Below are 23403 nucleotides of genomic sequence, written 5' to 3'. Positions count from 1 at the left end.
ATGCCTCATCAACATTCTCAATCCGACTGGTCAGCATGGACCTACTCCGTCGCTCCCACTGACGACTTCGCCGCACAATACACCCAGCTGCCGGTGCCGGACTATCCGTTCCTCGCCGACACCATCAAGGCCTACCAGACCCAGCATAACCACCTTGTCCACCACCAACAAATGTCGCGAACGACAGAGTCCAAGCCGCGACTTTCAAAAGAAGAGGTGGAAGTCCTCGAGGCAGAATTCCAGAAGAACCACAAGCCCAATAGCAGCACAAAGAAGGCTTTGGCTGAGAGCATGAGAGTCGACCATGCTCGCATTAATGTGAGTTACCCTGGTCCTTTATCATATATACATATGCATGCGTGGCATACACATATACATTGTACTTGGCTGACCACCCTGTAGAACTGGTTCCAAAACCGAAGAGCCCGAGAAAAGAAAGAAAACAACATTCGAGAGTATGAAGCCAGGCAGCGAGCCGAGAAAGAGCGCGCCGGCGGAGACATTGGCCTCCAAGGCTCCGATCGCAAACGGGATCGGGTTGCTTCTTCTGCTCCCTTTCCAGAGCCACGCCTGACTTCACAAACCAAGGATCAGTCTCCGGACGACCATTCACGGCTGTCGACTGCGTCTGAGAGCTCCACCGATGCTTATGAGGCCACGCCGCCCGTCACTCCGCATCTCGGGTCTGCCTCTTCCTTCGTCTTCCATCACGCGGATGTAGAAGATAATGACGTCGAGGCCGAGTCTTCGGAGATAAGTGTGCATGGATATTCCTCGTCGCCGGCGACGAGCATGTCTTATGCCAACGTGTCGGCCTTGGACGCGCTCCTCTCTATTGAGCAGCAGGGTGCCGATGGGTACCAGGACATGGACCTTGCGCGGATCACAGCCTTTTTGCATCAGACTGGCCTCCCAAGTAGCCCTGACAGACAGCTCAAGTCTCCCTGCCCAACAGATATTGCCTCTCGCCGCAATCGCCAAACCCCTCAGCTGTCATTCAATGGCTCGCGAAGCTTCTCGGGCAGCCTCAGGGTCGCTGACGCAGCCAGACGCTCTGAGCAAGTGGGTTCCATGCGCCGAGTTGTCTCAACAGGGACAGTTAGAGTCCGCAAGTCTTCAGCCTCTGCTACCACGCCACGCAGCCCCTTTGTTCAGAGGAACCGCTCACCAATGGGACCCGGCTCGGCAGCACCGCCCACGCCAAACACACCCGTCGCGCCTGAGTCGCGGAATGCCAATGGTGGCGGCCTCTTCGCACTCACCACCAAGTACTCGTCGTCGGCTCTGATGCAGGATCCCACGTTGCGCACGCCGCCGACCACGCCGGCCTTTCTGGAGAACTTTGTCTTCAACAACCAGGGGGCCACATACACCATGGGTAACTTTGGTGCAAGGTCTTTCTCTGACCAGCTGGATGCGCCAATCCACGCAACGACAGCAGAGTACGGCGCTGCCATAACGACAAGCTCCAGCCAGCCCACAACGCCCATGTTCTCTTACCAGGTGGGCACTGGCTATTTCCCAGGCTATACAGACGGCTCGGACTACAACTGGGCCTTTTCATCCCACAATGGAGAACCTTCTTCAAACTTTGCCATTCCCTACGCCTCTTCCATGGGTATGCTTTGATTTTGGATATGCAATCTCAATGCTGCATGCATCCTAGCGCTGAATGTGCAGCGCAGCATTATGTCTGTTACGCCTACAACCGTCTGGAAAATCATGTCGCGGGCGATCTCATGCAATACTGTACACTATGAACGGCCCTGGCCATCTTTTTCATTTGTCCATCAATTTCCTTTGTAAAGTTTGTTCTAGCGGATAGCATATACACTGGCATTGTACAGTACAGGGAGCGGCACCTTGGTTTCATTTCTTCCGTCCATGAAGGTTGTATTCAGACTTGGTATTCTCTTTGGTATGTCTTTTGTGCGGTTAGGATCCTGGGAGATCAGTGCCTCCACCTCTAGGAGAAGACACGACTGTGTCCATGTTTGGAGCTTCGGCGTGGGATGGGAGGAGCTGAAATACCCCGGAGGTTAGAGGCGCCTCTAAGTGCGACGAGTATCGACTATGCATGGTCTATGATCTTTTGGCAGCTCAACATTAGTATAACATCTATGGCTTCTGTACTTCTTTCAAGAAAAACAATTGTACCTTTGGTCTCTTCAGTGGCCTAAATGTCTCTGAGCTGCGAGCCTGCTCTCGGCGATTTTCGTTAACAGGATATCGGCACCAGCCTGCGTTTGATCCGGGGGCTCTTGAGGGCTGGTGGGTAAGATTCTAGAGGAGCTCCTCCGTGATGTGCAAGGTGCTTCTCCCCGGTTTCCATATCAATGTGATGCCTGGCCTGATGCGCTACGCACGGCTGATTCAACTACAGACTGGTTTTGCGGCCTTGACCACGAGTTGACATGAAGACCTCGAGGTACTACCAAGGAGTCTCTCATTGATTTTGCTCTCTTGGTTCTGCTGCGTGTTGACTGTAGACGGTACCGGACTGTAATCCATAGCTGATGCCGCTGTCCAGAAGTCAATTAGACAGCGGCCAATCAATGGCTTTCAAAGTCAAGAGGAGCCGTCCGTACTTAATTACCTACCTACCTACCTATGTACCTACAAGTGCCTTCCTTGCCTACTACCTAGAACAAGACAACTTGGCAACGTACAAAGCTTTACGCCACAAGGTACAGCTGAGGAGAATCGTAGAAAACAGTAGTCCATCTTTCTGACCTCCTGACTGACTTACAGTACATTAAATTCAAACCAAATTACGTACCTTCTTTACCACCTTAGGGAACTATCATCCTGTGGAAGAAAAGTGTCCTGAGGTATGTACGGACCAACGACGTCACAGCTCTATTCTTAGCCTCCCACTTTGTTTTCTTTAGGCGAACCCGCAAGAGCGCGCAAACGCGATCTGCCGCAGCCCCACCGTGTTCCAGGTGCCCTCTGCACTGAAGAAAGGGCAGCAGCAGGACAACATCCCTTTGATACCTAGGCCACTTCCCTTTGTTGCCCTTCAGGTTTCTCGCAAATAGATATACTACCTACTGTCAACGCCCCTTTCGCCGCTCCCTTATAAGGCCTCTTCCTCCTTCGATAATGCCCGCTCGTGACTGAGCGCACGCTCTCCATGTCCTCGTCCGCGCTCCTCGTCTCCGAAGACGCGTCGCGTGCGCGGTCCGGCATATTGACGCCCACTTCCGAAGGCAGCCTCAACTTGCATCCGGAACGCCATCATGGAGTTTCCTCGCCGCGTGGCGATGCGAGGAAGTCGGGCGTTGCACTGACCATGGAGCAGCTGCTCAAGCCGTCAATTGCCGTCAAGGTGACAATAGTCTCAGTCCCACGAACCGCAAAGGTCTGGGCGTTAGTTGTGGCTGACTTGAAGAATGGTTCTACAGCCGCATCCGCCGAACCTGCATGTCCCGCCCCGCGTCCTGCACCCGTTGATGCTTCTGCCGCGCGAACATCTGCCGCTGTCTTATATCGACTTTGCTGCTTGCCACGGCGATTTCCCCCAGTCCCGGTTCTACGAATCTTACATCCATATCCTCGATCTCGAAAGCCGGCTGGGCCCCGCGCCCATTGTGCTCATCGCCCGCAACGAATTGAGGGGCACGGTTTATGCCCTTGAGAGACAGTTCAATGGGCTGTATGTGCTCTGCAAATTGGCGCCATGGGCAGACCTGGAGAGCCTGGCGCAAAAGGCTACGGCTGTTAGACATGAACGTCTTTCTCCCGTGAAACCGGAGCGAATCGAACACCCTGGCGGCGAAGCGCTTATAACCCCCCAGCTGCATGTCGAACAGAAGAAGAAGAGGGCTGCCATCGAGGCCATTCAGTCACAGATGAGGAAGCGCGTGAGATCACTGTCTGTGTCGACAGTCGGCATCATGACCAAAGAGGAAGAAACGCAGGAGCCCGAGTCCCTGTTATCACAGCTGCCGTCACCAGACATGAGCTCGGAACAGGCTCCCCTGCCAGGATCTGAGAATAGAATCAACCCCGTCAGCATGGCCAGCAGCGCAGAAGAAATCTTTGAGGGCATCAGGAATCATTATTTCGATGCCCTTTACAAGTCCATGGTGTGTGACTGCAATTTTTTGAGCTTGGGTGCTGTTCTACCTATCATTGACGTTTGCTTACATCGATTCAGGGATCGCTTGCGTATTTCGCGAAAGGACCGCTATCCCGAGCTCGTTCGACATTTCACCTGGACCTGGAGTCGAACCTTGATATGGCTGACTTGATCGACTTTTTGAAGAGTCTCATTCTCACAACTGTTCAGATTGACAAAAAGTACCGCGAGTCAATTCCTGAGATCATCGCCAAACTCAAAGACCGCATCGACAGTTCCGACGAGGGCCGCAAACGCAAGCGTAAGCCCAAGAAGATGAAGCTTGGCAAGAGTGGACTGTATCCTCTAGAGGACGAAAACGTCATGCGGTGGTGGGCTGCGAACAAGCCTGAACCAAGTGATGATGGAGCTTCGATCACGCCGTCACAGATCAAGTCTCATGTCTCGATCCTGCGAACGAGGGAAACCAAACTGCAGATGATTCTCATCATGGAGATTCTTGCCCTTGAACCTCTCAAGGCTGCTGGCGAAAGCGGCGAGGCGAATCTGCCTGCACTACCTGGAGCTGCCGATTCTGAAGACCTGCTGGAGAATATCTTGCAACCTCAACCAAAGAAGAGGAACAAGCACAATCTTCCGGTTCTGCTCGATGTTCATGCCGATCGCCTAACCATCTGGCAATCTACAGCGAGCGACGAGCAACTGCTACTCGAAGACGCCCCGTCTTCACAGGCACCCCTGGATGGCCACCTGGACAAGAAGGCATCGTCCGAACCTCTGCGAGACTTCTGCGTGGATGTCATTATGCCCTTGTAAGCATCTGTGATCTTGAGATTTTGGGTTTCCTTGACGAGACTGACCCTTTTCCAGCTTTTCCGCTCGCTTGCCTGAACTTTGCGACTCCATCAGCCGCAAGCTTGGAGGCCCCGTCATCATAGCCCCAGTGAAGGCCAAGTCTACAAAAAGGCCGCTGGCTGGCTTGCGAGATCTCAAGCCTGGCACTGTCACTAGGCGGCCTCAGCCTCCAAACCCCCGAAAGACGCTGCAGCGCGCCCTTTCGACGGAACAGCAGAACCGGAGAAGCATCTCGAGGGGGCCCAGCAATGCAATTGCACTTTTGCGATCTGCCACGTCCACTACCCTTCCAACCATCAAACGCGAGAGCTTGGATTCGGTCGGTCCCATGTCACTGCTTCCCACCGACTCTCAAAGAAGGGCTCAGTCCCTATCTCGAAGCAGTAGTAGTGGCATGAACAATCCCTTTGATCCTAGAGCTAGTAGAAAGGCCGAAGTGGAGAGTGAGCTAAAGGAGGCCATCTCGGCCCTGAGGAAGCCAAACAGGGAGGTTGTGGGTAAAGCAATGGCCGAGGCAGATGAGCGTAAAGCGTCGACCAGTCTCGCCACAAAGAGTAAGTCATTTTCCAGCTTTGACAGTTGTTCAGGACGCATAAATGCTAATCAGAGGACTTCAGAACTGAAAAGGGCGCCTCCTCGGAGTGCTTTGGCTTCAGCCGTTCAGGTCAAAGCCACACCAGCGAATAATCGGTTCAAGAACATGATGCCTGCCAAGTCGAACGAGGGCCAGACTTATTCAGAGGGCTTTGACGAACTGATTCCCCCATCAAGCGTAACGGCCTTCATTCCTTCGACAGGCAAGCGGCCTGCTCTTAGGGAGATGTACAAGCGCAGTCCATCTCCAACGACAGATACAGTAGGCGACACACCAACAAAGACATCGGCCAAGACGAGCTTCATACGCCGATCTTTGGTTGAACAATCAGCGATTCCGCCTTCCTCCCCGGCCGTGCCGCGCATAAGAAAGTCGGCAGCGTTTATAGTGACGAATAGCCCGGACAAACCTATGAAAACGAGTGCCTACGAAGGCCCTGACTTGATGGAGACGCCAGTGAAAAAATCTACTCAGCAGCGGATGGATCTATACGCGACTCCTCAGACGAAGCAGCAGGAGCCAAAGGGGAAGAGCGTGTCAATCTTTGACAGACTAGGGTGGAATGACGACTTTGATGATTTATGAGGCGGGTAACTTTCTTGTGTTTCCTTTGGGTTTTCTCCTTGCGTTCTGGCGAGCATAGTGGCCATATGTCTCGTACTATGATATCACTTGGGTGTTGTTGTGGCTGATAGGCCCCTTCCTATTGGAACGGGAGCAAGGGAAGAAGCAAAAGGCATGGGCATCTGGCATCTGGCATTTGGCGACGGCGTTTTCAAAAAAACATGACGGTAACATCCATCGAGGAGTATTTGCTTCACCGAAGCGGTATGGCACACGTATTGCAGCATATTTTGCGCATATGATTAGCAAGCAAGCAAGTTGTGCACAGATTAGAGTATGGAATCTTGTACGAGACTGAATGAGAGAAGAGAGAGAAAAAAAATGTCAAGATGCCTTGTTCACTGTAAGTCAAGCTGCCGCCGCTATGGGCTCTACTATCATGGTCGGCAAATCTCCAATGTCGACGTGTTCCTGTGATACCAAGTCCACCACCCGAATGGCCTCCAACCCAACGACGCCCTCGCGCAGCGCGAGAAACTGCAGCTCTACGACGTGGCATGCGCCCGGGGCCACGGGGCCAACGCGCGTGTCGGCGCTGAGGCATATGACTTCCGTTCCTTCGATGGCGGCGGTCTTTTGCACCGCGTGGATGACGTTCTCGTCCAGGACCGCATCCGCAATCTCCTTCTTCCCGCGGCGGCCGCCGCTGGAAGGGGGCCGTATGGGGCGGACCTCGTTGCGGCGGCGCTTGGGGATGGCGACGAGGGCGAGCTTGCGCGGGGGGCGGGAGTTTGCCTTTTCGGGGGAGCGGTTGACGACGTAGACGGTCCAGGAGAAGACGTCGCCCGGGTGGACGGGGTGCGGGGGCGCGGTGAAGGACATTGTGATGCCGAGGTCGGGGACGGCGGCGTCGGTGCGGTTGGTGGAGGCCTCGAGCGTGGGGAGGGCGTCGGGCCGGATGGCGGACGGGGACTTGAGGTGGGTGATTGCGGCGGCGGCGCTGCCGATGGAGAGCTGGGCCGGGCGGTGGGCGCGCTGGATGCCGGACTCGGAGGCGGTGCCGAAGCTGGGGTTGACGGGGAGGGAGAAGTCGAGGCCGGTGGTCCAGCTCATGGTGAGGCTCGGGGTGCAGACGCCCGGGATGACGTGGACGGAGGCGGCGATGGCGATTTCAAGGCTGCCCGAGGTGTCACGGGGGAGGGACGTCTCGGTCTGCTGCGGCCGGATGTGGTAGAGGAGCGTGACGTGGTCGTGGGAGACGCAGCTCAGGGGCAGGGCGAGGCCGGCCTCGTCGTTGAGGTTCTCGACGGTGCCGTTGGGCGTTGAGAGCTTGATGCTGGTCAGGAGGGCCTCGCAGTTGAAGTGGGAGGTGAAGTCGATCTCGAGCAGGGCGACGATGGACCGGCTCAGGGGAATCGTGCTGGGGCGGGAGAAGCGTATCCTCGTGTGCAGGACGGGGAACACCCTGATGCTGAGCTGCGGCAGCGTCCGGAGGCGGGTCATGAAGTCCTGCTGCCGCGTGACGGGGGCGACTCTTGATACGCGCAGCGCGGACAGCCGCGGCTTGACGCCGTTGAGGGAAGGGTCGTTGCTGAAGGCCTCAAGCAGGTTGAGGCCTGACGGCATGCCGCTTGTGAGGTAGCCGACTTCTGGGGCAATGGGCTCCGTCCAGAGATCCGGATCGAGGCTCGCGGACGCGGAGAAGACGACTGAGGGTGTGTGGAGGCGCATTCGGGGTCTTATGAGGAGCACGGGGAGCTTCCACATGGCGTAGACGTGCTTGGGGTCTTCTTCTTCTTCTTCTTCTTCTTCTTCTTCCTCCTCCTCATCTCCCTCCCCGTCTTTTCCGTCTTCAGCATTGCGATTTCTCTGACGCTTTTCTTCGAGGATGAAAGGCTTCTTGGTCTCCTGTAGCCTCCCGCTGAAGATGGTCTCCGAAGCGTTGGAGTTGTAGTCAGGGAGGACGCCATTGGCCACCTGCGCCTCCAAGGAGATGTTTATCCTGCTCAGGTGGTAGTCTAGCTCTCTTCTAGGGAGCCATGGCGTCTTGAGCACCAGCAATACGTCCACAGTTTCGTCTGCTCAACGAGTCAGCTGATGATCTTGGTTTACATCTAGAGCTCTCAACCCTTATGAGCGGTGAGGTCGGACTGCGGGCTTTTACCAAAGAATAACGTGTCCCTCTGGTCTATCCATTCAGCAATCGGCTTGGAGCCATCGTATCCCTCAAAGGCCTTTTCTAGGTTAATTTCGGTCTCGGAGGGCACGAGATATGTCAAATAGGAGTTGTTGATGAGGTCAGTGGCCGCATTGGTGGTGGATATCGTTAACTGGACAGGAGTGAGCGGCCCAGGAGTCGCAGGATTGCTGCGGGCTGACATGGCTAAAGGGAGTATAAGGGAGTGGTGGAGGATTAAATAATATAGTTAAAATAGGTGCTTCTTCAAGTTCGTCATGAATTATACAGATATATAGTCATAATCGCTAATGATACTGAGGAGACAACATGAAGCCACAGTAAGATACCGAGCATGAAGCATTACCTCACCCTCGTCATACCGCTAAGCTCCAGCGTGTGCATCCCCTCCGATAAGCCCATAAAGCCGCTACAGGCCCCATCTGCAGCCCCGATTGAGCGCAACCCGGATAGTTGCATGCAAAGTCCCCGACATGGCCCGTGCGCGCTGGAAAGATCAATGTGCGTGTCTCGCGCAATTGCCTGCACCCAAAGCTTTCGCCTCGAAATTTTGGCACAATCGCAGCTTCACCCACAAACATCGCGATAGCCAGCCATCACACAACTCTTCGCCCTGCGCTCGCCGAGGCGCGCTCCCCTTCATAGTCGTCCGCCTGCGAGCGTCTTCGTCGCATCCGTCTGCCTTGCCTCAAACGAAGCTGCTGCTCGCAAAATCTCCGGCGCCTGCGAAGATGAACGGCTTCGCGCCTCCTTTCGCTCAGCCGGCATCGGCCTGGCAAGAGCACAAAACGCCCGAGGGCCGAGCCTACTATTACAACTCTGTTACCAAGGTCACGCAATGGACCAAGCCGGAGGAGTTGATGACGCCGGCAGAGGTGAGTTGGCCGCTTCTTTTCCAGTCTAATCTTCCGATCAACCTCGAACCTGTGTCTGAATTCACCGGAACCGCTGCTAACCTCTTGCTTCCTCGCCTACAGCGCGCTCTCCTGTCTCAGCCATGGAAAGAGTACACCGCGGAGGGCGGTCGCAAGTACTGGTACAATACCGAGACGCAGCAGAGCTCTTGGGAAATGCCCGAAGCATTCAAAAAGGCTCTGGGATCGACTGGTGGGCCGACCAACCCCGTTCCCCAGACTACTCCTACTCCATACACGCAGAGTGGCGGTTATCCAGCTGCAGGACATGACTACCCGCGCGACTCTCGCGATGCTCGCGATGCCCGTGACGCTCGTGACGCTCGAGATCGAGATCGAGATCGAGATCGAGAACCCTACCCCGAATCTCGCCGATTGACCTACGGCGACGACTCCAAGTCACAGCAGCAAGCCTTTGTCCCCGCCTCGAATGATCCAGAGTATGCCACTCCTGAGGAGGCCGAGGCAGCCTTCGTCAAGCTGCTAAAGCGAAGCGGCGTCCAGCCAGACTGGACCTGGGAGCAAACCATTCGTGCCACTGCCAGGGACCCGCAGTTCCGCGCCATCAAGGATCCGAAAGACAGGGAGGAGGCCTTCCACAAGTACTGCCAAGACGTGCGGCTCCAGGACGCAGAGCGCGCCAAAGAGAGGCAGGCAAAGCAAGCAGTCGACTGGGAAACCATGTGCAAACGACATCCTGAGATCACCCACAAGACTCGATGGAAGACGGCCAGGCCCATGCTCGAGGGAGAGACCATATTCCGTTCCACTAACGATGAGAACGAGCGCCGGCAGCTCTTTGAGGAGTATGTCACCAAACTCAAAAAGGCTCACAAAGAACAGCAGGCTAGCCAGAAGAAGAGCGCCATGGACGGCCTTATCGACCTGCTTCCGAAGCTCAACCTCGAGCCGTACACGCGCTGGGCGGATGCCAGAGAAATCATCTCCTCCACGCCTGCTCTTCAAGAACAGGAGAAGTATAGAACCCTCAGTCAGTTTGACATCCTGACTGCCTTCCAAAACCACATGAAAGGTCTGGAGCGCGCCTTCATTGAGTCTAAGCAGGAGGAGAAGAGCCGAAAGTTCCGCAAGGAGCGCAAGGCGAGAGATGCTTTCAAGGCCCTGCTCGAGTCTTTCCGCAAAGAAGGCAAGATCAATGCCGGCACCAAATGGAGCCAGATCGTCCCTCTTATTAAGAGCGACGAACGCTACCTGACCATGATCGGCCAGCTCGGTTCGAGTCCTCAAGAACTATTTTGGGATGTGATCGAAGAGGAAGAGAGGGCGCTCCGTGGCCCTCGCAACATTGTCATCGACGTCCTCGAAGTGAGTTTCCTTGCTTGGCTTTCGCATCCTCGCAGCTGCTCTTTTCCATTTACTGACTGGTTGGACAGGATAAGCGGTTTGAACTCACCCCAAGTAGTGATCTTGAGGAATTTCTCTCCGTCATGAAGAATGATCACCGTACGGCTAACATTGATCGTGACACGCTCCAACTTATTTTCAACCGCGTAAGGCTGCTCCCCATGTGCTCCCGCCCTCTCTGGACTGTCAGGCGATGCTAACATAACTTGTCTCATCAGCTGCGTGAAAAGCGAGCCTCCAAGCGCGAAGATGACAGACAGCCCGATCGTCAGCAGCGTCGGGCTATCGACGATCTTCGTGCCTACATTAAGCGTTTAGAGCCGCCGGTCACGCTGAGCGATACATATGACAAGGTACGACCGAGACTACTGAAATCAGACGAGTTCCAGGCCGTCGCTTCGGAAGAGTTCCGCCGAAGTGCCTTTGAGAAACACCTCCGCAGGTTACGCGAGAAGGATGAAGCAGACCGCACCTACCGACGTCACGATCGACCCTCCATCGAGAGAGACGTGCCGAGACGCGACAGGGATCGATCTCGTGGTGAGCGTTCACATCGCGGCGGCGGCGGCCGTGGTGGTAGGCGCAGCCGTAGCCCAGAACCCGATGCATACGAGGCAGACAGGCGAAAGGCGATAGCTGAGCGCGAGCGAAACCATCGCAAGTCGACCATGGCAGAGAACCTTCTCGCAACTGACCGTGGTCGTCTTTCGCCGCCGCCACCACGCCGCGAACGCGATCGTGAACGCGACCGAGATCGAGACCTGGACCGTCCTCCTCGCTCCAGGCGCGATGACGATGCCTTTCATGACCGCGAGCGCAGAGACCGGGAAGATGACAGAGAGAGGCTCTACCGCCGCCGCGCTGATCGAAGTTCGTACGACGAGCTCCCGTATGGCGATGAGCGTCCTGCTGCTCCGCGTCGTCGTCGTCCCGAAGAGGAAGATGACTATGCTCGCCGAGATTCACGAGACTCAAAGGTACGTGTGACCAACACCCGCTCATCATCAACACCGTCCGCCCTACTCACACATGGCACAGAGACTCAGAAGAGAACGATCACGTGAGCGCACCCCCCCTCGTGAAGGACGCCAACCACGCATTAGAACCCCTGAGCCAGCCAAGGACGTACGCAGCGGAAGCGAAGAGGGAGAAATTGAGGAGTAGGCAACCCCAGCGTCGCGCCTTTCACCGTCTGGCGAGTAAGCTTTATATTTCTTTTTGCACATTTTTTTGCCACCACGGATCGTAAAACCCCAAAACCAAGGACCAAGGATCCAGGACCAACAAAAAAAAAGAAAAGAAATTGAAAAAAAAAAGCCCAAAAAATACGACATCTTTCTGGCAAGGGGAAAAAATCTGGCAAAATGGTGTAGCTATTTTCCATGCGTATGACTCTTTTTCTGGACGTCGTAGTCAGTCAGGACAAGCTTTGTTTTCACGAGGATAGCTTCGTTTTTCTTGCTTTTCGGAAACCCAATCCTGTTGGAGTCTTGTTTGAGTTATGATACAAGCACCTTGTCTAAGTAAATGTACATCAATCCTCTCTTTCTCTCTCTTTTGCTGTTTTGTGATGTGCAATGTGTTTTGAGCTTCACGTCTCCTTGTCTTCCAAAATGTCTACATTACAACCCCATCCCCAACCTTACACTCCAGACAGAATCAACATTGTAAGGAGATGTACACGTCACCATTACGCATTTCGAGATAATCTTGTAACGAACCAAATCAATGTATTTGCATCTGTAACTTTTCGACGACTACTGGCTATGGAACAAAGTTTCCCGCGAGGTAGGAAACCCGACGGCAGCCATCCTGCTTGATCCATTGTCCCTCCACCTGCGGAAACTGGTGGCTCTTCTCGAGCGTTCTTAACTGCTGTTTTTTCTTTTTTCCCGCAGGACCAGACAACAGGGGATAGGCTGCCGTTGCCAACGTTACTCATCTGGGTCGTCGTCCTCGCTGACGCCGTCCGTCTGTGTCCCAGCCTCGTGGCCGCCTCCGTCTCCGCGGATTGCATCTACATGCGAAGCAGGAGAACGAATGCCACTACCCTCTGGAAATGCGTCATGCTGATGACGTTGGTGGTGCTGATTGGGGCTGCCCTCTTCAAGCAGTCTCCTCGGGCTTCTCCTCCAAGAAGAACTAGAAAAACGGAGAATATTAATATCAAGACTTCAGACAAGATAAGAGACGGAAAAAAACTTACGAAGTTGCCGCTCAGCTTCTGTTCCTGGTCAAGCTGAGAGCCTAACTTGTTGATACGAGGACGGTAGTTGGTCGGGTCACGACGGAATGTAACGTCCAGGTTCTTCAAGAAGGTGTTGCAGCCAGTGAGAAGCGACTCGGGCCTGTTGGCGTGAGCGTCAATACCGGGCTTGCCGTCAAAGACAATGACACGATCGGCAAGGTAGGTGGCCATGATGAAGTCGTGCTCGACGACGAAGGCGGTCTTCTTGGAGTGCATGATGAAGCGCTTGATGACTCGGGAGGCAATGATACGCTGCTCGGAGTCGAGGTAGGCAGAAGGCTCATCGATCAGGTAGATATCCGCAGGCATACCCAGAGCAAGGACAATGGCCACACGCTGCAATTCACCACCGGACAGGTTCTTGACTTCCTGGTCAATGAAGTCATCGAGCTTGAGGGGCTTGACCACATCAGTCTGGAACTGGGGAGACAGGAAGGCGGCCTTGATCTTCTTGAAGAAGAGCTGGCGAACAGTGCCCTCAAACTTGGGCGTAATGGTCTGGGGCTTCATGCTGATCTTCATATCCGGGACCGAGCGCTTGCTGTCGGGCTTGAGGGCACCAGCAAGCAGACGGCAGAAGGTGGTCTTGCCAGTTCCGTTCTCTCCCATCATGACGATGATCTCAGAATCGGTAAACTCTCCAGCATCGATGCGAAGTCGGAAGTTGCCAAGAGTCTTCTCCATGCTGGGGTACTGGAAGGCACGAGACTTGTCAATGGCAATGTCGTCGGCAGCCTCAGCAAGACGGAAGGTGAGGGACTCGTCACGGAATCGCAAGTTCTCCGTGGGGATGTGACCGTCGAGGAAGATGTTGATTCCTTCACGAACAGAGTGAGGCAGGGTGACAACACCATAGATGGCGGGCTGTCCGTAGAGAACGCAGACGTAATCGGAGAGGTAGTCGAGGACAGACAGATCGTGCTCGACGACAATGACGTAGTCATCGTCACGGAGCAGCGAACGGATCATCTTGGCAGCACTCAGACGCTGCTTGACATCGAGGTAGGAAGAGGGCTCGTCAAACATGTAGACATCGGCCTTCTGCACGCAGACGGTACCAATGGCGAAACGCTGAAGCTCACCACCAGAGAGCAGGGTAATGTCTCGGTCCATGATGTGGTCCAGCTCCAGGACGCTGGTCACTTGGTCGATGTTTCCGAGCGAGTGTCGGCTCTCAAGAAGCTTGCGGACACTCTTCTCCGGGCCACGGACGGCCTTGGGGATCTGGTCCACATACTGGGGCTTGACAACAGCCTTGAGGTCGTCCTCCAGCAGCTTGGTGAAGTAGTCTATAATACCGGCGTTAGATGTGCTAGCCAAAAGCAAGAGGGCTTATCCTAGGGGGTGGCATTGTTGATCACTTACTCTGCAGCTCAGAGCCACGGAAGTACTTGATGACGTCCTCCCAGTCAGGGGGGTTGTCGTGGCGGCCCAAGTTGGGCTTGAGCTTTCCGCTAAGAATTTTCAAAGCGGTACTCTTGCCGATACCGTTGGTTCCAACGAGACCAAGCACCTGGCCGGGTCGCGGCATCGGCAGGCGATGGAGCTTGAAGCTGTTGGGGCCATAGCGGTGTGTGACCTGGCTCTCGAGGTTGGTGGGCAGGTTGATGATAGTAATGGCGTCGAAGGGGCACTTCTTGGGGCAGATACCGCAACCGATACACAGCGACTCGGAGATGAAGGCCAGGCGAGACTCGGGAGTGACCTCGATACAGAGCTTGCCACTGCGGACCACAGGGCACGACTTCTTACACTCCTGACGACACTTGCGAGGGCGACACTATTCGGAGAGGCCAGGGGTCAGCAAGCGAGCCCAATTGGCAGCGGGGTGGTTGGCGGGGTGCGCGGGAACTGGGCGCGTCTTCTCTTCGTCGACGAGGCGAACTTACTTTGTCAGTGTTGACAATGGCGATACTAGAAGCCACAGGTCAGCAACAGCTCTATCATGCCAATCCATCCACAGCCTGCCTGCAGCAGGGCAGCGGCCATGCATCTTTGCCGCCGGTACATACCGAGTGAGCTTGTCCGCCATGATGAAGGCTGGCGATCAATCCGTCTGCCTGATGTGCTTGTCTGGACGACTTCGTCTAGGGTAGCGACGGGCTTCGGCTCGGCGGCGCTCGTGAGAAGCAGAGATGCTCCAGCTGAAGCTGTTGAGGAGGATCAGCAGCGAGGCGATGACGCGAGAGAGGTTCAAAACAGAAGAGAAAAATCAGAATCCACGGCAGAGTGGGCGGTTTTAGCTCTTGCAGCAGAAAAAGCACCAAGCTGTGTGGTCATCAATTTTTCGCGCGCTGTGAATGGCGGGGCAGGGCAACCGGGGGGGCAGCTGGGCGGGCTGTTAGCTGCGGCGCTGGGGACATGTACTGCCCCTGCGAATTTGGCAGGCTGAAGGACCTGGCCGGATTGGCGCCGCTACCAGCCTACCCAACCACGATGGTGGGAAAAAGAGGGAACTCGGAGATGAATAAGCGCATGGAAAGCGACAACACACCAGCACCTGTGAATAGCTTCACTTCTGTGTGCACCACAATTTGATATACTCTGTTCTTCATCGACTTTGTTCCCTGTTGTTTTCTCTCCCAACTTGCAGGACACATGGCACAGATTATTTCATACGAAGCACCTTCAAATTAGTGAGTAGCTGTATAGGTCTCTTTGGTCAATCTTCTTCAAGATGTCAGCTGTAGATAATAAGCCCTCAGTATGTGATTAATGTGCGGGATAATGATATTGGCTGGATCCCATTTTAATGGGAGCTCGCTCTATGGAAGTGTATGCGAATATTCATCAGATAGATTACAATGTCGTCCGCAGGTCGGCGAAATTTGGGTACCTAGGTATCCTCTTCTCTCGAGTCACTGGATGCCAGTGTATATCCGGCAATGGTTCTCCTTTCTTTCGTTGCTTTTCTCCACCAAAAGGAATCAATCTACTGTCGACAATACCTTGCCACCTTTATCATGGCAAAGTTTGCAGGCTGTGGGATGTCAGGAAATCTTGCTGTACCTACTTAGGCTGCTGAACCATGAAACACATCGATCTTGTTTTCTTTCGTCATGGTGGAAATACGCCCAAGGCTTCCAAGGCCCATTTCGAATGCAGCAGTAGTAGGTAGGCAGTTCAAGCCAGCTCATGGTCTGGCCTTGTTGAGATTTTTACGACACTCAGGGTAAGGCCAGGAAAGTAAACTTCAGGGCCATCAGTCTAAGAGCAAATGGGTTCATTGTGGCTTTTTGTGTTAGTATATAATATGCAGTCCTCCTCCTCCATCTGTGCCTTCTACCCCCCTTCTCCTCGTCTTCTCACTTTCCAACAGCCTGGAAAGTGTGCTCTGTCAACTTTTCTCATTGCCGACTCACCTTTTCTCACCTTGACGCCAGCCGTCTTCCCCTGTCTATTGGGAGCGTATGTGCCACACCCCATACTTGCATGCCCACTTTCTCTTCACTTTTCGGGACAATACGCGACAATTGATGACATGGAACGTCAGATCCGATTGTCATGAGCATTGCCGTTGACGACAATATCACTTGCGAATACCCACTCATGATTTATCTGCTGACAATCACCAGCAGCACCTCCTCGTCCGCGACTATAAACAAGATACTGCGACCCCCCTCTCACCCCCGGCTGCAGCTATCAAGAAAAGAACAACCCAAGAAGCTGCGCCTCAAGGAAAGAGATATCAAACAGGTAGTACTTGGAATCAAGCGGTGGTTTTCACATCTTACTCACATCCCTCGTAATACTAGTAGCAAGTACTCACAATCCTCTGCAGCGCCAAGTTCGCGGGTCGACAGCGGGAGGCACGTGACTTGCAGCGGTCTCCTAGCGGCTTCAGCAGTCAGCAGAGCGCCAAACCGCCCCAACAGGGCTTGGCTTGGGTACAAACACGCCGGCCGAGCCTTCGGCCCTCCGCCCCGTTGCCTCCAATTCTTTCCTGCCTCTCTCCACCAGCGCATTTTTGTCACCTCCGGCCGTCTCTCGACACCTCAGCCCTCGTCGCCCTTCCGCCCACCGGAGCATCGCCAGACTCGCCCAAACGAGCCTGTGGCCTCCTGTCACTCCCTGAGGTGCCGCGGGCCATTGAATGATCGCTGGTGAGTCGCTGCCGTCTCCTTTGCACTCGCTGCTGCCGCCCGCAGCCCTGTTGCCCTGCGTCTCTGCCCGCTGATCCAGCCACGACTCGACCCGGACGCGTCCGTCGACCGGCTCCTCGGGGCCTGGATCCAGCCCGGGCGACGTTTGTTTTGATGAAATTGCCCGCTGCCGGTGATGCCGATGCTTCCTGGGCTCCCAGACGGGCTCCCAGGCGGTGGCCAGGCTCCCAATTGCTTGTGCCGGCGTCTGTCAGCCTTGCGAGCACTTACACACGAGGGCGGCCTTGAATTCGCAGAACTTCACGATTCCGGCGCAGTGCTGCTTCTCTGGCACTTGGTCGCGAGTCGCCGAACTCTTGTCTCACCGCCTCTTCAACGGGGCGGACGCGTAACCTCAATGTCATGGTGCTAACTGCCGTCGGCTCTGTAGGACTTCCATCTTCGCGGATATCATCACCATGTCCTCTCCCAGCGAGGGGGACCCCTCCAATGAGAATCTGTCGCCGGACGACTCCATGACATTCTCAGCCGTCGCAGACCAGCAGGCGAACGAAAGCGACATCTCCGAGGGCCTGGATGCCCCCAACAGCCCCTCTGAACACCCCTCTCCCTCCGATGCCGAAGCTTCAAACGACGAGGCGACCAACCACGCAGATGTCGACCATCACATGTCGGAAAGCGAAGCCTCGAGTGTAGCTGACGCGTCGGACGATGGCGACTTCGATATGCAAGCTACCTCGCCTTCTCAGCAGGCCAATGACGAAGAGGACGAAAATGAGGACGAAGACGATGTCACAGCCGGCCGTGCCAGCTCTTCAGACTCAAACCGAGCAGCCAAGCGCAAGGCTCCAGTAGAAGATGAATACATGAAGGCCAATCCAGAGCTGTATGGTCTTCGGAGAAGTGTATGGCTCTCTTCGCCCCAAAGCCCCTTCCCCGCTCTGCCCTCTTTGTGATCTCGGCCACTGACCTCATCCCCCTCGTTCCAGACTCGTCCTCGGGAGCAGCGCAAATCAATGGTATGCTACTTGCCCTTTGAAATCGATCTGACCGAGTCGCATCGGATTCTAATAGTACCAGGTCATTTCGGAGTCAGAATCAGATGTTGCGCCAACAAGTCGTCGCCAGAACAAGCGTCGCCGCGTTGAAAGGTCCCATACATGTGAGTCTTGATGCTACTGCTTGCACTGGACGCTGTACTAACAGCACCGGACTGTAGCCTCGAAAAGGGGAACACCCGTCCTGCCACCCTCAGCCAACGATTCCGACTCGGATGACGCCGACACATATGGCGGAGCTCGCGCAAAGAGCCAGCGGAAGAAGGCCAGGCAGCAGCTCGAGAGACAACCAGCCTTGGCCCTTGCCGAGAAGCGGTGGTCGAGCCGCCGTGCGGCGCAACAAGTCGCAGAGGGCGGTTACCACGAGAGCGACTTCGAGGATGAAGATGAGGAAGACGCAGAGCTTGCCGCATCCTACTACACCACCGACTATGTCGACAACTCCCCCTACATCGAAAAAGTAGTCAAGCATCGACTCAGAGACGGCCACGAGCTGACCTACGACTCTACTCGCAATGACTTTGAATACTTCATCAAGTGGCAGGGAAAGTCACATCTGCACGATACGTGGGAGTTACTCGAGACTCTGCGCAATGTCCGCGGCTTTCGCAAGGTTGAAAATTACTTCAGAAAATTTGTCGACCAGGAGCTTGACATTCGCTTTGGGGATGACATTCCTCCCGAGACAAAGGAGCAATTCTTCCTTGATCGCGATCGTGATGAGGAGGCTCTCGAAGATTATACAAAGGTTGAGCGGGTCGTCGCTGTGCGGGATGGAGAGGACGATGACGAGTACTTTGTCAAGTGGAAGGGTCTCACCTACGAAGAGTGCACCTGGGAGGCCGCGTCGGACATCAGCGGCCAGTTCCAGGACAAGATCGATCAGTTCATCGACCGGTCCTCAAGAAACTGGCAGTCGGACAAGAAGGAGACCAACCTCGACACCCGGTCCAAGATGACCAAGCTGGAGAAGCAGCCCGACTTCATCGTCGGCGGCGAGCTTCGTGAATTCCAGTTGAAGGGCCTCAACTTCCTGTGCCTCAACTGGACCCGCGGCAACAACGTCATCCTCGCTGACGAGATGGGTCTGGGCAAGACGGTGCAGACGGTGTCGTTCCTCAGCTGGCTGCGCAACGCCAGGCGCCAGGAAGGGCCCTCTCTTGTCGTTGCCCCGCTCAGTGTTATCCCTGCTTGGTGCGACACATTCAACAACTGGTCACCAGATATCAACTACGTGGTCTATCTCGGGCCAGAGGACGCCCGAAGCATCATCCGCGAGAATGAGCTCCTTATCAATGGTAACCCAAAGAAGCCCAAGTTCAATGTCCTGGTCACCTCCTACGAGTTCATCCTGCAGGATTGGCAGTTCCTCCAGTCCATCAAGTGGCAGGTGCTGGCCGTTGATGAGGCCCATCGCCTCAAGAATAGCGAATCCCAGCTATACCAACGCTTGCTGGGTTTTGGCATCCCTTGCAAGATTCTCATCACCGGCACCCCCATTCAGAACAATCTGGCCGAGCTCTCTGCCCTTCTCGACTTCTTGAATCCTGGCAAAGTGAGTATCGATGAGGATTTGGACTCTCTCTCTGCTGCCGACGCCCAAGAGAAGCTGCAAGAGCTTCACCGCTCCATTGCCCCGTATATCTTGCGACGTACCAAGGAGACTGTCGAGTCCGACTTGCCACCCAAGACGGAGAAGATTATCAGAGTCGAGCTGTCGGACGTGCAGTTGGAGTACTACAAGAACATCCTCACGCGAAACTACGCTGCCCTGTGCGATGCCACCAACGGCCACAAGAACTCACTTCTCAACATCATGATGGAGCTGAAGAAGGTCAGCAACCACCCGTACATGTTCCCTGGAGCAGAGGAGAGGGTTCTGGCTGGCAGCACACGTCGCGAGGATCAAATCAAGGGCTTGATTGCAAGCAGTGGCAAGATGATGTTGATTGACCAGCTTCTGTCCAAGCTGAAAAAGGACGGACACCGAGTCTTGATCTTCAGCCAGATGGTCAAGATGCTGGACATTCTTGGCGACTACCTCTCCCTCAGGGGCTACAAGTTCCAGAGACTCGACGGCACCATCGCCGCCGGCCCGCGACGCATGGCCATCAACCATTTCAATGCCGAGGACAGCGAGGACTTTTGCTTCTTGCTGTCCACTCGTGCTGGTGGTCTCGGCATCAATTTGATGACTGCAGACACCGTCATCATCTTTGATTCTGACTGGAACCCTCAAGCAGACCTGCAGGCCATGGCTCGAGCTCACCGCATCGGGCAGAAGCGGCCGGTCAACATCTACCGACTCGTGTCGAAAGAGACAGTGGAGGAAGAGGTTCTCGAGCGTGCTCGCAACAAGCTTCTCCTGGAATACCTGACCATTCAGGCTGGTGTTACCGATGACGGAAAAGCCAAGTTCAAAGAGGAGCTCAACAAGAAGGGTCTCAAGATTGACGGCCCGTCCACCTCGGAGGATATCCAGATGGTGCTGAAGATGCGATCCTCCAAGATGTTTGAACAGAGCGGCAACCAGCAGCGACTGGAGCAGCTCGACATTGACTCCATCCTGGAGAATGCCGAAATTACAAAGACCAAGGTTGACGACAAGATTAATTTGAGCAGTGGTGGCATTGACTGGGACAACTTCATGCAAATCACCGACGTCAAGGTGGATGATATCAACCTCGACTGGGACCAGATCATTCCCGCAGAGAAGCTCGCCGAGATTAAGGCGGAAGAGGAGAAGAAGCAGCACGAAGATTATCTCGCACAGGTCGCAGCCGAAAGCGCGCCGCGAAGAGCGACGATGAAGAGTCGCACCAAGGAAACGGATCGCGCAGACCGTCTCAAGAAGCGCCAGAGGGAGCAGCAGCAGGAAGAGGAAGAGCAGCGCGCCTTTTTGCGGGATCCCAAGCGCCCCTTGAACGACAAGGAGCAGCGAAACTTGATCAAGGCCTACTTCAGGTTCGGTTCGATGGAAGATCGGAGCGCCGACATTATCCAAGAGGCCAAGCTTGGGGAGAGAGACCCCGAGTATGTCAAGTCGGTCCTCGACGACTTCATCAAGGCTGCTCAGCAGGCTGTGGATGACAATAGCGCCAAGTTAGCCGAAGAGGAGAAGAAGATGGGCAAGACGTTGACCAAGAAGGACAAGAAGGCAGTCTTGATCGACTTTGGCGAACTGAAAAAGGTCAATGCCGAGACGGCCATCGAGCGGCCCAAGCAGCTGCAGCTTCTCCGCCAGGTGATTCAAAGCCATGCAGATTGGAGGACGTTCCGGGTGCCCGACGCCACCAAGGCCGCCAACTATAGCTGCCCCTGGGGAGCGAAGGAAGATGCCATGCTCCTCGTCGGCATCGACAAGCACGGGTTCGGCGCATGGGCCCAGATCCGCGACGATCCCGAGCTGGAAATGCAGGACAAGCTCTTCCTGGAAGAGCACCGAGTGGGCAAGAAGGAGGAGAGGTCCAAAGGTAACGACAAGCTCAAAGCTCCGGGAGCCGTCCACCTTGTGCGCAGGTCAGAATATCTCCTTTCCGTGCTGCAGTCCAAGCATTCGAATGATCGGTCGGTCCAGAAGGCGGTGGAGAATCACCATCGCAACAACAAGAAACTCCACGCGGTCAATGGCAACCGCAGCAGCAACTCAGCGACGGTTCCTTCAGGTCTCAAGAGGCAACGAGAGCGCGAGAAGGATCGAGGATCGTCTGAGCAGCGTTCGCGCAATCCCGCAGAGGAGGGCGGATTGGCGAGGCTTGACTTCAAGCGCAAGCCTGCGTCCCACGAAGACGTTCGCAGCCCCAAGCATCGACGCTCTGAAGACCCGCGTCGGGCTAGCAAGACTGGGGATGAGCCTCGCGACAGCCGAATCGAGAAGCGGCGGCCCCGCGAAGACGACGATCGCCGTGCTGACAGATATCGCCACCGCGACGACTATCGCCGCGACGATTATCGACGGGATGACCGCCGAGATGACCGCCGAGATGACCGCCGAGACGACCGCCGAGATGATTACCGGCGGGACGACCGTCGCGATGACCGGCGTGATCGAGATCGGGATAGAGAGCGTGACCGAGAGCGTGAGCGGGATCGGGACCGTGATCATCATCGGGACCGCGACCGTGACCGTGACCGCGAGCGAGAGCGAGATCGCGATCGTGACCATCACCGCGACCACCATCGTGAACGTGATCGGGATCATCACCGCTCAGACCGCGACCGGGACCGCGACCGAAACCACGCAAGCCGGCCCCTGGACGAGCGCAGGGTCAAGGCACTGCGGAGGCTGGACGAGCTGCGGCGCATTGGCGACGACAAGGATCAACGAGCCAGGGACAATGACGCCATGATCTGGTTCCTCTTGAAGCCAGTCAGAGAGAACTTTGAGAAGATCCTGTCGACGACCAAGGACAATGTCAGATCGAGCAAGGAGCGCGCGTCCATCTTTGGCACTGAGCTGGTGGCCATCGGGTCGTTCCTCGACGAGAAGCTGCCGGCAACCATTGCAGACGACGGCCTGAAGAAGAACTTTTGGTAAGTCGACGTCGGCTACTGATTCCGGCGCCATTGTCGACTCTCTATGTGCTAACATGTGTATGTTTTGTAGGGACTTTTTGGCAGCCCTCTGGCCCGTGGACGACACCACTCAGAGCGTCACAGGCGACAGACTGAGCTCCATGTACCGCACACTCCACGCTCGAAACAAGGAGAAGAAGGCAGAATCCGGTGCCTCAAAGCTCAATGGCACACATCCTGTTCGGTGATTACCAACCACTGCAACGACAGAAAACATATTTCAAAGAAAAAAAAAAGAAAAAGCAAAGATCCAGGGGCTCCTTGACGTCTAGATCTGTTCCGCGACGAGTTTATAAAGAAAAGAACCTGACATTTCATCTGCATCGTCTGGCGTTTGGTAACAGGTGGCTTACGGTTCAGCCACCAAAGACTTTGGCTGCAACACACATACCCGGTTCTGCATGAAGGAGAGAGGAGGAGGGGAGGAGATGACACGCGTTGCGAAGCTTGTCCATGCCCGGCAGGCCGGCTTGACAGAGACCTTTGACGCCACAGTGCCGGTCTGCTGTATGCCGAGCTGATCTTGAGAGTGTTGTTTATTCTGTTTGACCGCGGTTGAAGAGGGAAGGGGGCGCGGAGAGGAGGTTTCCAACAATTTGCTTCTCTATCTTTGCCCCCCTCTTCTATTTCTCGTTCTTGTCTGTGTTTTTATCCACTCTTGATGGCAAGGGGCCTCGAATGTCGTCAGACGGCGGTACGGTTCACACCACACTTTTCTTCTTCGGTTACGGAGGGAGGGAGGGGGCTGAGGAGAAGGTTGGTTTGCATTGCCTTTGGTCCATGAGTGTAATATGAGCGGCTATATGTCCCCTTGTTCGTCTTTCATTTCTTTCATATTGTGAGGG

The 23403-nt window shown here is 55.2% G+C and overlaps 5 protein-coding genes across 5 annotated transcripts; 4 read left to right on the top strand and 1 right to left on the bottom strand.

Moving 5' to 3' along the window:
* Window positions 1–1785, top strand: TRIREDRAFT_121074 (homeobox domain-containing protein; the record flags this gene model as incomplete). Its single annotated transcript, XM_006963900.1, has 2 exons — window positions 1–318; window positions 403–1785. 2 exons carry the CDS (start codon window positions 1–3, stop codon window positions 1627–1629), a joined length of 1545 nt encoding a protein of 514 aa, XP_006963962.1. The 3' UTR covers window positions 1630–1785.
* A 1351-nt stretch (window positions 1786–3136) lies between these two features.
* Window positions 3137–6119, top strand: TRIREDRAFT_58960 (uncharacterized protein; the record flags this gene model as incomplete). The annotated part of the gene is made up of 6 exons (XM_006963899.1): window positions 3137–3331; window positions 3408–4091; window positions 4295–4896; window positions 4955–5493; window positions 5557–5990; window positions 6048–6119. 6 exons carry the CDS (start codon window positions 3137–3139, stop codon window positions 6117–6119), a joined length of 2526 nt encoding a protein of 841 aa, XP_006963961.1.
* A 387-nt stretch (window positions 6120–6506) lies between these two features.
* TRIREDRAFT_105682 (uncharacterized protein) lies at window positions 6507–8479 on the bottom strand (the record flags this gene model as incomplete). The annotated part of the gene is made up of 2 exons (XM_006963694.1): window positions 6507–8176; window positions 8263–8479. 2 exons carry the CDS (start codon window positions 8477–8479, stop codon window positions 6507–6509), a joined length of 1887 nt encoding a protein of 628 aa, XP_006963756.1.
* A 436-nt stretch (window positions 8480–8915) lies between these two features.
* TRIREDRAFT_121073 (uncharacterized protein) lies at window positions 8916–11880 on the top strand. The gene is made up of 6 exons (XM_006963898.1): window positions 8916–9170; window positions 9273–9459; window positions 9556–10535; window positions 10604–10720; window positions 10793–11551; window positions 11613–11880. The coding sequence occupies exons 1-6, from the start codon at window positions 9027–9029 to the stop codon at window positions 11736–11738; spliced, it is 2313 nt and encodes a 770-aa protein (XP_006963960.1). The 5' UTR covers window positions 8916–9026; the 3' UTR covers window positions 11739–11880.
* A 5503-nt stretch (window positions 11881–17383) lies between these two features.
* Window positions 17384–22746, top strand: TRIREDRAFT_58928 (uncharacterized protein; the record flags this gene model as incomplete). Its single annotated transcript, XM_006963897.1, has 6 exons — window positions 17384–17830; window positions 17915–17944; window positions 18006–18087; window positions 18145–22080; window positions 22195–22516; window positions 22590–22746. The coding sequence occupies 6 exons, from the start codon at window positions 17384–17386 to the stop codon at window positions 22744–22746; spliced, it is 4974 nt and encodes a 1657-aa protein (XP_006963959.1).
* Window positions 22747–23403: the final 657 nt, after the last annotated feature.

The sequence above is a fragment of the Trichoderma reesei genome (assembly GCF_000167675.1).
Source record: "Trichoderma reesei QM6a unplaced genomic scaffold TRIREscaffold_5, whole genome shotgun sequence".
NCBI lineage: Eukaryota > Fungi > Ascomycota > Sordariomycetes > Hypocreales > Hypocreaceae > Trichoderma > Trichoderma reesei.
The sequence above is the reverse complement of the archived record's forward strand: the minus strand, read 5'-3'. Positions and strand labels throughout refer to the sequence as shown.